Below are 13,237 nucleotides of genomic sequence, written 5' to 3'. Positions count from 1 at the left end.
TTCTCATTTTAGAACTACGTGTTGGATTATAATGAAACTTTGCACATACAATGAGGTATATCTATGCCTGTAACGCAGCGGCTTACGTGAGCGAATAACTCGTGAATGCGACGCGGCGCGGCGCGGCGGCCCAACTGCATTCGCGTTCACAACGAGATCGCCCACGTAGGACACTTCCATAGGTATCAAAGGATTGAATTCACACGCGCCGCTCCGCTTCGCGTTCGCGAGTTATTCGCACACGTAAGCCGTTGCTTATTAATTTATATAAGCTCCAGCTTATAAAGCAAACGAAACAGAGCCAAAACAAGTTTGTATGAAAAACTTGTATTCGCTGTATTGTTTTAACTATCTTATACCTTTAAACGAGCAATTCTTGTATATATATATTTCTGTGATCTCGGAATCGGTTCTAACAATTTCGCTGAAATTTGGTAAATGGGGGTTTTTGGGGGTATACAATCGATCTAGATTAGTCTTATGTTTGGGAAAACACGTGTTTTCGAGTTTTCATGCGTTTTTCCTTCGACGCAGAATATGGTCGCTAATTTCGTGTTACCGGCCACTGTCCGTCTGGTCCAGCGGGTTAAGACGCGGACGGCTAGAAACGAGTGTTACGGGTTCGAATCTCGCCCGGTGACAGTACCCCTAGTGTAAATTTAATCGACATCATAACGTGACGAACGCGTTTGCGTTAAGTCTCATTTTGTATAGGATTGTAGTTTCCAAAACGTCCCGCTTGGCGCGCTCTTTCTAAATCCAATACAAAATGAGACTAAACGCAAACGCGTACGTCACGTTTCGAAATCGAATTTATTTACACTAGGGGTACAGTACCTCTAGTGTAAATTTAATCGACATCATAACGTGACGAACGCGTTTGCGTTAAGTCTCATTTTGTATAGGATTTTGAGTTTCCAAAACGTCCCGCTTGGCGCGCTCTTTCTAAATCCAATACAAAATGAGACTAAACGCAAACGCGTACGTCACGTTTCGAAATCGAATTTATTTACACTAGGGGTACAGTACCTCTAGTGTAAATTTAATCGACATCATAACGTGACGAACGCGTTTGCGTTAAGTCTCATTTTGTATAGGATTTTGAGTTTCCAAAACGTACCGCTTGGCGCGCTCTTTCTAAATCCAATACAAAATGAGACTAAACGCAAACGCGTACGTCACGTTTCGAAATCGAAATTATTTACACTAGGGGTACAGAGCTTGCTGCGGATTCTTAAGAACTTGATTTCATTGAGTTGTGTATAAACGATATACGTGTTGATTTCTTTCGTATAATCAGTTTGAATATAAAAAGTAATGTAGGTACATATGAAACGAATATCATGATCTAAGTAGGTATTTCTTCACGCGTGCGTGATGCGGAGAAAAGTAAGTGATATGTGCGTTTTAAACACATAAAGCAGGTGTTAATGAACTATTGTACTTAATTTTAATAGGTATATTTATAGTAAATGTAACATATAGTTTGTTTACAAAAATGTTTGTTCTGTTAAAAAAAACGGTCTTAAATATTTATTTTCTGTTTTTAGTATTTGTTGTTAAAGCGGCAACAGAAATTAATTTTTTTATCTGTGCTGTAAGACGTTGCTTCGTACCAAATTTCTAGATTCTGAGTATACGGGAAGTACCCTGTACTTTTTGATTCCCTTGCGAGTGTGGAAAATTTGCGGAAATTTGCGGCATGAACAGCTGTATCTTTTAATTGCGTTGGCCTAGAAGTTCGATTTTTTCACAGCTCCAAGGGACAGTAGACCTGAGTATTTGATATAAATTCCAGCTTGATACCTCCACGCGTTCCTGAGAAAAAGGGTCTTGACAGACAGACATACGGACGGACGGACAACAGTGATCCTATAAGGGTTCCGTTTTTTCCCTTCCGAGGTACGGAACCCTAAAACATCTACTTACCAAGTTTCAACAGTATAGTTCTTATAGTTTCGGAAAAAAGTTGCTGTGACATACGGACGGACAGACAGACAGACATGACGAACCGATAAGGGTTCCGTTTTTTGGCATTTGGCTATGGAACCTTAATTATGCTTTAAGACGGGGGTGTAAAGAAATTTGAAGTTCTAAAGTTACACCTCAATTACTATGAAATGATGTATACTTCAATTTCAATTACTGCAAAATATACAGTTGGTTTTAAAAATTTTGCTCGTCAGGTCCCTCACATCACTAGCAATTTTATACTAAAATTATGCGTTAGCCGCCTCTTAAGTAATTACAAAAAGAAAAGATGTGTCCCGCCGAGTTTCGTGCCGGTCCATATTGGGATACCCTCCTCCAATTGAGGGGGGATTTAAATCTTCTCGGGTCAGAGGTGTAGGGTTAGAGCCGGTGTAGTTTTATTTGACGTTCATAAGCGCATTGTAATATACTTACTTGAATAATAAAATGTCTTTATCTTTATCTAGGTGTTTTGATATAGTGATATATTTGTACCTATTGAAAATTAGAAAGACAGTTGCTTTATATTGGCTGTTGTATTTATAAATGTTGGTACTCGTATGTAATTTTCATGTTACTACAGTTTTATACTTGTGAAAGAGGCCTACTTGCAGATTTTTTTTGAATTCAGATAATTTATGTATATTTATCTAATATTTATTTATTTTACTATTGGTATGTATTGTTATATTTATTTGTGTATTTTAATCGTAAATATTATGTACTGTCTGCTTAATGTATGTGTAATTTTCCTATTCCTCTAATTAATTCGTGCACTACCCGTTATAAAAACTTTGTGTTCTTTATATCCTGCTACTCTAAGGTTGTCTGGAAGAGATCGCTTACAGCGATAAGACCCCCTGTTCTGACCTTTACATTGTAAATCTGTTTTTGAATTTGTTTTCTTTGTGGTGCAATAAAGAATATTTACTTACTTAGTTACCTATGGTAAGACACCATACATACTCTAAACCTCCTGATTTTTCTTGCTTTCAGTCCATCCTTATATTAATATTTCATTTAAACATACGATCCGATTCGAAGAATGATTAAGACACGTTTAAGATCTTGGAAAGATCTTTAAAAGATCGATAGCTAAACGACACGTCAAAATTGTCGTTTATTTCGATTCCGCTGTGATTCCAATAAAATCTATCTACAATATTTCTAACGTCAAAGTGACATTGGTTGCCCGAATCGAGCTGCTTCTGTCAATTATACGACTTAAAAAATGATATCTAAATGAGAACTTATCTAAACCAGACCTTATTGTTATTGTACCCCATTCTTCGAATCAGGCAGATAGTTCATTATTATTATTATTGGTACCTATTGTATACTAGACAATAAGGTTTTTTACCCGAATTTCAGAAATGAACGTTTTCTAGACAAACACGGCCTTAAATTTATTACGGTAATGATAAAATTAACACTGGTTACATAGATTAGACACAGAGGAAAACAAAAGCTGCACTCAACAATGACTGTTAAATAATCGTTACGTCAGGGTTAGGAATTGTTTGGGTAAATCGTTGCATCTTCGCACGTCCCAAATTAAAGTCAATGTCGATGTAATATTTTAGATCCCACGATTTTCATTGTGATTCGTGATAAGGATTTGTATGTCGATAACCTTTGTACTTTTAGGTTTTTATTAGCTTATAGCGGGTGTGGCCTACAACACGAGCAAAAAATTAAACCGCAGGCTGTACTCCTCAAACTGACCAAAATTTGTTCAGCGACTTTTAAAAATAACTTGTATTTTGATTTTTAACATACTTACTCCGTTGGCTCAGCGACCCAAAACGAGACTTGGCCTCCGACACGAGACAGCGCCACTTTTCTCGGTCCTGTGCGACCTCTCGCCAATTGTCGACTCGAAGCTCGCGCAGATCCGCCTCCACCATGTCGCTCCAGCGATACCTAGGGCGTCCGATAGGACGTCCTCCTGCTAGGCGACCCAGGTACGCTCTTTTTACGTTCCGATCTTCGTCCATACTTTAAACATACTTTAAAGTTTATTCTAAGACGCAATGTATAGCGAATTCTGTTAAGTTTAAAGCGTAACAAGCAACGTCAATTACACAGATGACCGCGTACATTGATGATAATATTTAGTTTGTATGAAAAATAGGAAGTCTAAAATCTTCATAATTTTTGAAAGTCGCTGAACTGAATGTTGGTCAGTTTGAGAAGTACAGTCTACAGTTTAATTTTTTGCTCGTGTTATAGGCCACACCCCGTATATATATATATATATATATACGAAAAAATATGTGCAGACACGTTGCTAGGGAGGTTTTGGGCTTATAATGAGCAACTTTTACTACGGGACCAACCCCGATATCGCGATTTTTTTTCTGGCTGTTTCATATATTTTAGTTGTTCTATTTTCTATGGGAGGGTAAAAATTTTTTCGCGATTTCGGGGTTGGTCCCATAGTAAAACTGGCTCAGTATAATCCCAAAACCTCCCTGGTAACGGGAATGCACATATTTTTTTTATATATATATTTTAGATTTAAATTTCAGTAAGATCACGTAATTTTTAGAAATATGGTATAGTCCAAGCTTACAACAGCTCTGGTTTCGTAGGATAGCGATGTCGTCATATAGTGTAACATGGAAGAATTTTTGAATCTAACGAAATAACGGTATTTTTTCTATGAAGTTCCATTTCTGGAGAAAATTATTTCCACTAATTAAACCTTCACAAATCATTAATTTTGATGTCGATCGCTTCAGCATAAAGGTACGTCGGTGCCAAACAAGCATACGGCCCGCCTGATGGTAAGCAGTCTCCGTAGCCTATGTACGCCTGCAACTCCAGAGGAGTTACATGCGCGTTGCCGACCCTAAACCCGCCCCCCACCCCTCGTTGAGCTCAGCTATCTACTAATAAATAAAATATCGGCTATCTTTTAATAAATAAAATAATAAATAAATAAATAAATATTATAGGACATTATTACACAAATTGACTAAGTCCCACAGTAAACTCAATAAGGCTTGTGTTACAACGATATATATAATACTCGTATATAAATAAATATTGATAAATACTTAAATACATAGAAAACACCCATGACTCAGGAAAAAATATCCCATGCTCATCACACGAATAAATGCCCTTACCAGGATTTGAACCCGGGACCATCGGCTTCAGAGGCAGGGTTACTACCCACGAGGCCAGAGCGGTCGTCAAAATCTTTTATTATTATTGCAGGTCTGTTTATAATTCTGACAACGTATATTAATTATGTATAGGTAACATTTAAAAATTACACTAGCGACCTTGTTAGGATGGCGTGAAAGTGATGCGACGCACTGTTGCAAGATAATTTGATAAGGAGTCATGGCTTGCATATCAATGGACTTGCATACGTGTATTAGTTTAAAATGATACCTTATTATTTGTAACGTGCTCATTTTATAATAAATTATATATAATCTTCTTAGTGTGGCGATAAATGTATACTTATTTGTAGATCAATGTGGTTAAATTTAGCTGAAATTTCTTTCAGCAATCAGTTAAAAAACCTGTTATTCGTTGTTTTAATAAGTAATCATTCTTGGACTCCTCTATAGGTAAAGGGATGAATCAATTGAAAAGAAACTGATTTACTGATGAGATATTTTTAGTAATGTTGTTAGTTTATCAAAAATTATGACGGTACGTCAGGAAATTTTTTGGCGCAAAAATACTTTTTCTCAAAAATAGTACACATATTATTGTCGAGGCTCGGAAGTAGCTACTTGCTGGCTGAGCATTCGTTTTAACGGACGACCGTTTAATTGAACCCGAAGCCAGCAAGTAGCCTTCCAGCAGAGTCACTTCCAGCACTTTTCTCAAAATGGTGCAAGAAATATAAATATAATAGAAATATTTTACAGAAGCAATGTGTTACGTATATATTTTCACATAAAAATGATTTGGTTTTGCCGCCTTTTTTAGTTCAAAAACAAGTATATTTTTCTGCTGAAAATACGCCAACCATACGTACAGATCATCTGTTTGGCTGTTTAATAGACCTGCCTTCATTTGATATGGCCATTTCAACTTTTTTTAAAGTTTGGAACTCGACAAATAATGGAATTTCTATACAACATTGCAGTCTCGAAATTGAGACTACATTGTTTTTAACTTTTAATAAAGTATACCGTTTAAATATTATACTATGAAGATATATTGACGAATACTCCGTACTATGTTTTTTTAGCCAAAAACGTATGCTGATGCTAACAGATTAGCTGTTACGTCAATGCGGATGAATATTATTTTGAAACATCTTATATATAATACTTTCTCTCTCTGTTTATAACAATGCACAATAGGAGATAGCAAAATCCATTGAATATTTTGTATACAAGCGACTTGTAACCAGTTGATGATTTCGGACTGTTTAATAATACCCGATTGTAATCGACTTTGAATCAATGATGAAGTAATATAAAGCAATACTGAATAGGTAAGCCATTCGACGGCGGTTTGTGCAGTCATGCAGGCTAGGCTAGTAATAAGTCTTGTATTTACCGCAATAAATTAGCCTTATAAATGATACAGATTTATTGTCTATACAAAAGCATTATTTTGTCAAATTTTCTTTTTTTAAATCATTTTACGGTAATGACTCCAAATAAAACTAAAATTTAACGAAATCTTTCTTTGAATTTTGTGTAAAAATGTCCACGATGTAAAAAGATTGTACAAAGTTAGGAAAGTTAGAAAACAGTATGTTGGATTTGTTGTACAGGAGTAAAAACAGTTTATTTAAGCTGAAATATTTATTTTTGGAAAAAATCGTAATTAAGGAAAATTTCCGTCGACGCGTCAGAGTGTCTTAATGAAAATTGGTCATAAAAATAAAATTTAGTTTAGGTGCTTATTGGTTCTTAACAAGTTTATGTACACAAAATACTTGCTACCCTATGTCCATTTGATGACCGCGAGATCCTAATTGTACTTGGATTCCTGTATTAAACTAAGCACATTATGTTACAGGTTACAAGCGATATCGTTAGCAATCCTGCTAGCGATCATCGACCGGACACAGGGCTTCACACTCCGCTACGAGTACGTGAGACCTCACGACCTGACTGCAGAAGAAAGCAGAGTTTCAGAAGACAGACACGAGTTGAAAAGAGACATCGTGGAAAATGCAGAGTTCCAGGTTGCTCCTATAGGCGTCGCGTTGCCACTGACGATGACTACAGAAAGCATAGCGGAGACCGCATTGAATAACGAAATTGTGACGGTTAATAACGTTAAACCCGAAACAAACCAGATAGAAACAACTACAAACACAAATGAACAAGGTGAAAGTAAAGAAGACAATACCAGCACAACAGCTGATAATGAAGTAAAAAGAAACTTCATCTCAATGATGGTCTCCTCGGAGCTTGAGCGTAAAGATACTACACCTTTACCTCAAGTAGAGACAACTACGGTTATAACTGAAACTTTTACTACTGAAGCCTCAGCTAACAAAGAAAATAACGAATCTAAAAACATTGACGACATGTCTTCTACAGTTAATACTACTACGCCCGATGTTACTGTATCAGAACCACCGAATACCGCGGCTACTACAACTGAATCAAATATAATTGAAACGACAGCTACATGGAAAAAGTATACTAAAATTGAAAGGAAACATGTCAGTGTTAAGGAAAACGTCGTACCATTACGAACAGAGCGCATAGGTGATTCGATTAACGCACATACGACTGAAACTCGAGTTAGCCTCGAGAAGGCATTTAATTTGGCACCAGACATACTATCCTTGCAAGAGTTGAAAACTCATCTTTTAGATGCAACAAATTCCGTACCAACTGAAGTTAATCCGACAGAGATAGTATCAAAACGAGCAGGATATTTGGATCATACAAAGCCAGAATTAGACCCTGTGATTTCAACTACTGTCAATGCATCGAAAGCAGGTTATGAAGTCGAAATGGACGGTGTCGTGTACGAAATGGACACGCATGAAGAAAACGATTATACACTAAATAAGACGTCTCACAGTCAAATGGTAAGTAAATTTATATGGTACATAAACTTAAGAGTCAAATTGATGTCGAACATACATGGGGTCAAATCTTAAGGTAATTTATTATTGCCCTTAATTTAATCCACAGTGAAAGAAATACTGTGATGTATTGTGAATGTTGGTATTTGTGGTTGATCTCAAGTTGTAAAAATTTCCCATGTCATATTAATATATTTTGAATGAAGTTGTAAAAGATTACCATGTTATTTTAAAATATTTTTTACAGATTAATCTAAATAAAAATACTGTATAATTTCAGGCAGAAGACGCGTTGAAAGAAGTACTTTTAGAAGAGGCCCGTTTAGATGACAAGAAACTTTTCACCACCACTCCGAAAAGCGATAGGTCTTATGTTGAACTAAATGAAATCACTCCTTCTCCACAAAGTAAACAAGATGACCAGCAACAAACTGATGATCCCCTGACAGTTCGACCGATAAATAACGATAAAAAGAGTATTCTGTATACAGTTAGCCCCAACTATAAGCCGCTTAAGAAGATAGAAGTTCAGCCTTCGAAACCTTTTGTGCGTGACCCTGATGACAATAGCTGGAGAAACGAAAGCCTCAGTTCACTAGGAATAGTGTTCAAAGGAAAGAACTCAACCAAGGCCTTTACAGAAGTAATAAAGAATAAAACTGAAATTGTCATGAATAACAACACTACGGAACCAGAGAAAGTATTAACGAAAGTCGATTTGAGAGACCGACTTGAGAAAATTGCAGAGAAAAGGAAGAGGAAGAAGAAGATTGACAAATACGGGAATACAGAGTACGGTGATTATGAGGAAAATACCTCTAGCGATACACATTCGAAGGAAAAATCTGAAATTTCTTTGACAACTTTACCGACGCCTCCGGAATTAGTTAATCCAGGTATCTTATTTGGGACCAAAATAGAAGAATTGCCCGAAAAATACGCTTCTAAAAAGCCCAAGTTTACGCTTGATTATTACGATGGAAAAGATGATGACGCAGACTACGCAACGTACCCAAATATTGATATCTTAAAGTCTACACCGCGACCTAGAGTCCAATGGCCAGTGACACAAAGGATCTTAGACAATACTCATCATGTCAGAACATACTTGCCCGATAGGCAGCCTACCGTACAATACTTCCCACCGAGATCTAAAACACAGAATGACAATAATTTTCCAACTTTTGGACACACCGCACAACCACAAAATGAGCCATTTGAAACGTACACTAAAAATACCCCTTCGAAATATGTCACATCTGATAAAATTCAACACGTCGAATACAGACCGGTTGGCGCTAATGATGGCTTCATGATTCGACATTACAAGGACCTTCTAGAATCCGTAGCCAAGGATATAGATTACGATAAAAATAGTCCGTATCAGACACCAATGTCCGACGAAGGTAAATCAGTGAAATCGGAGGAATATGACTACGGCCAGCGGAAGGAAGGAATCAATAAATACGTGGATTACTTCAATCAGAATCACGAACGATTCAAGGCCGACTTTCCGGTGGTATTTAATACTAGCATAGTACATGGTGCGGAAAGAGGAAAGGTGCTCGCTTCTTCCAGTGCTATGTTTAAACGATTATACAATGGAGTTCAGGCAAAGGAAGCGTTCGCTTTTAGTAACAAGCCTTTTGATCCGAACTGCGAAAATGTTACTGTAGAATTGTCTCCTGCGTACGAGTTACATTACTACGTTCCTGATCAGGAAGAGACGGGGACGGACCACACTTTGCCATACGGCTATAGAAACTAGTTTTTTTTCTGATAAATGTTAATTTAGTCAGGTTTGGTTACTCTGGAAGTCTGAATATTTTAAAATGTTTGATGATTGGTTGCAAACAGAAAGAGGTAAATTATATGTTTATATTAAATTCTAAACTTCTACGCCGTATAGATAATATCGGTTTCTATCTACAGACATATGAGTGTGCCAGACAAAATATTATTTTTATATAGTGTCTATTAACGTATTAGCGGAATCCTGGACAACTTACGCAAAACAAGAACGCCGGCTGAACTCCTTTCATATGCGCTGTCTGCGAAGCATACTTGGCATCACATGGAAGGATCGCGTGACAAATGAGTCTGTTCTAAGCGAGGCACAGCTCCATAGTATCACAGCCATACTAAAGAAGAGACTACTGAGGTGGCTTGGGCATGTGTATCGAATGGAACGGACTCGTTTGCCACGTCAAATCCTGCTAGGGGAGGTTGCAGACGCAAAAAGACTGGTCGGGCGGCCAATGCTGCGCTTCAAAGATTGCGTCAAGCGTGATATGGTTGCTTTTAATATCACATGTAACCAATGGCAAAAACTGGCCGAAGACCGACCCGTATGGCGTCGTGCTGTTCACGATGGTCAAGCCAAACACGACGATGCCTGGTTTACCTCTTTAAGAGTGAAACGTATGAGGCGCCACGAGCAGGCCTCCAACCCTCGCCCACCTGGGCAAGCATACACCTGCCGCGTGTGTGGACGTGGGATCCTCTCTCGCATAGGGCTATACAGCCACGAACGCAAGTGTCGTTACCAGGATGCTGCTTAAAACATCTCACACAGATGAATAGGCCTATTATTAACGTATTTATATCTATAATTACACGGCCGCGCAGACGCCGACAAACACACTGATAGAAAATTATTTTGTCTGCCACGGCACGTGTCTGTCACGCTCAACGTCTGTAGATAAAAACCAACCTTAAAGGGTACCTAAAGACAGCTTATTCTTATTTATTTAAAAATGTGGATAAATTTCTGATGTCATTAAAAGTTGTGTAGTAGATTGTGGAAATCCATGAAAAATAATTGTGGGGTAAGTCCGGAGAAAATAATAATTGTGGGATAAGTCCGGAGACAATTAATATTAAAAAAGACAAAGTATAAAAGTAGTACTGGTAGGTTTATAAAAACTGTTATTGTAATGGACGACTGAGTTGGAGGTTTATTAAAGAAAGTAAGTTTAATAATATAAAAAGATGTCATAAACTATAATTTAAATGATCTATTTTTATATTATTAAGCTTAGAAGAGTATAATGTAATTATTTATTTCGGATAAGTTAAAAGCTTAAGGTTGTTTGCCAAAGTAAAAGTATAGTTTTAAGTTTTTACAAGTTTGTATATAAAATGTACACAAATAACACCGAAGTAATTTGATTAACTGTAGGAAAATTTAGTTATAATAAAAACATAACAAAGTGTGGAATAACTATGAATTTTATTTTAAAACCTGTACTGACTGTTTATTTAAAATCTATAATACCCATCTAGTTTTCATGGTACCCATATCGAGTAGGCAAAAAAGTTACCTACAAGACCCACGGATGCTATATCGCACACGCAGAAATGTACTTCTGAAAAGTCAAAATACCCTAGGACTGAGGTTTTTCACATTTCAATATTTTATTATGCTGGCACTAAGGGCAAATAAAAATATGCAAACATTAAAAAAAAAAAACTACAAAATCGTGCCATGACACTAATCTAACCGCTACAAAAATAGTACATTACGATACAAGTGCGAAAAATAGGAAATTCGAAACGAGTGGCGATAAATTAAAACACGACCGAAGGGAGTGTTTTAAATCGATACGAGTTGCGAATTACCTATTCGCACATGTATCGTACAACGTTTTACAGTACATATGGCCCTTTAAATGTTCGACACAGTAAAGTAATATGCTAATTTTCGCACTAGTGCGGTAAAGTAGCACCATATGTACTGTAATAGTATTTAATACAGTCGTGATATAATAGAGAGCTTTTCTGTCGAGTACCGCGTTCAGTAAGGTACGAGATTGAAAAGCTTGATTATGTTATTAATAGCATACAATACTTTTAGGGTTCCGTACCAAAAAGGTATAAAAGGAAGCCTTATGGTGCGACATCTTTAGCATACATCGTCATTTTTCAACAAATTTACACAAAACCTTAACAAATTATACACCTAAACCTTCCTCAAGAATCACTCTATTGATAGGTGAAAACTACATGAAGATCCGTTCAGTCGTTTTTGAGTTTATCGCGAACATACTGAGAAGTACTCATACACCGCAAGATTTTTCGCCAACATTGGCCACGTCAAGCGCTGCGATCGTTTTTGTTTTCCCGCCAAGCCGTCTGCACCCGGCCAATAAGCGACAATTATTTGAATTTACTAAGGTCTGTTTTTTTATTCCGTAGACTAAAATGACGTTCCATATGTAAGACATGACATTTCTTAGTACCACATGAAATGTCATTTTAGTCTACGGAATAAAAAAACAGAATATAATGATATAACCCGCGCGTCAACATACGTATATAAGTATATAGTACCTGGGCGACCGAGCTTTGCTCGGTTATAACTATTTATTGTAATATGGTGGTGTATAGGTGATAATCTTAACTACATTTTTTTACTAAATTAAACTTGTCTAAATCAATAAAAATTAAAAAATTATATTTATAAACTTGAACATATAAAAAAAAAACAAAAGTTAGTCACCGGGCGAGATTCGAACCCGTAACATTCGTTTAGCAGTCCGCGTCTTAACCCGCTAGACCAGACGGACAGTGGACGGCAACACGAAATTAGCGACCATATTCTGCGTCGAAAGAAAAACGCATGAAAACTCGAAAACACGCGTTTTCCCAAACATAAGACTAATCTAGATAGATTGTATACCCCCAAAAACCCCCATATACCAAATTTCAGCGAAATCGTTAGAGCCGTTTCCGAGATCACAGAAATATATATACATATATATATACAAGAATTGCTCGTTTAAAGGTATAAGATTTAGAGACTTGTAGACGTGTCGTTTTCAGAGAACTCATTGTCTTCATGTAAAATTCATGGTCAGGTACGCCATATTATAACGCTTACCTATTTTTTTGACTGCTACTACTATTTAGATACAGTCTACAAAATTGTTGATGGAGTCTTTATTTGGAGGATCGAGTCCTTTCGAGTTGCGCTTAAAAAATTAAATTAAAAAGACTAGCGCAGTTTCGTAAATACGAGTCAGGTTCTTCAATTTATACCAGGGCCAATTACAGGGTTGGACAATAATTAAAACAGTTTACTTTTTAAAATACCATTTTATTGACATTTTCATTTTAGAATAGTATGCAAACATCACTCGATCGTTCGACCAATCGCCACGGGCTAAATGTCATTTGAGCATAAAAATACAATAAAATAACTATCATATGCGCCTGCGTTGCCCGACAAATGCAGAA

General features: G+C 36.8%; 1 protein-coding gene across 1 annotated transcript in view; it reads left to right on the top strand.

Moving 5' to 3' along the window:
- The window catches only part of LOC133520957 (uncharacterized), a 43,099-nt gene extending 32,248 nt beyond the window's left edge, over nucleotides 1-10,851 (top strand). Inside the window, exons 2-3 of the mRNA XM_061855671.1 lie at nucleotides 6,973-8,002; nucleotides 8,280-10,851. Of these exons, the coding sequence (XP_061711655.1) occupies nucleotides 6,973-8,002; nucleotides 8,280-9,767 (2,518 nt within the window). The 3' untranslated portion in view covers nucleotides 9,768-10,851. The remainder of the gene's footprint in view (nucleotides 1-6,972; nucleotides 8,003-8,279) is intronic.
- The last annotated feature ends 2,386 nt before the right edge of the window (nucleotides 10,852-13,237 follow it).

Source organism: Cydia pomonella, chromosome 9 (assembly GCF_033807575.1).
Source record: "Cydia pomonella isolate Wapato2018A chromosome 9, ilCydPomo1, whole genome shotgun sequence".
Lineage (NCBI taxonomy): Eukaryota > Metazoa > Arthropoda > Insecta > Lepidoptera > Tortricidae > Cydia > Cydia pomonella.
This window is presented reverse-complemented; position numbering and strand designations above follow the sequence as displayed.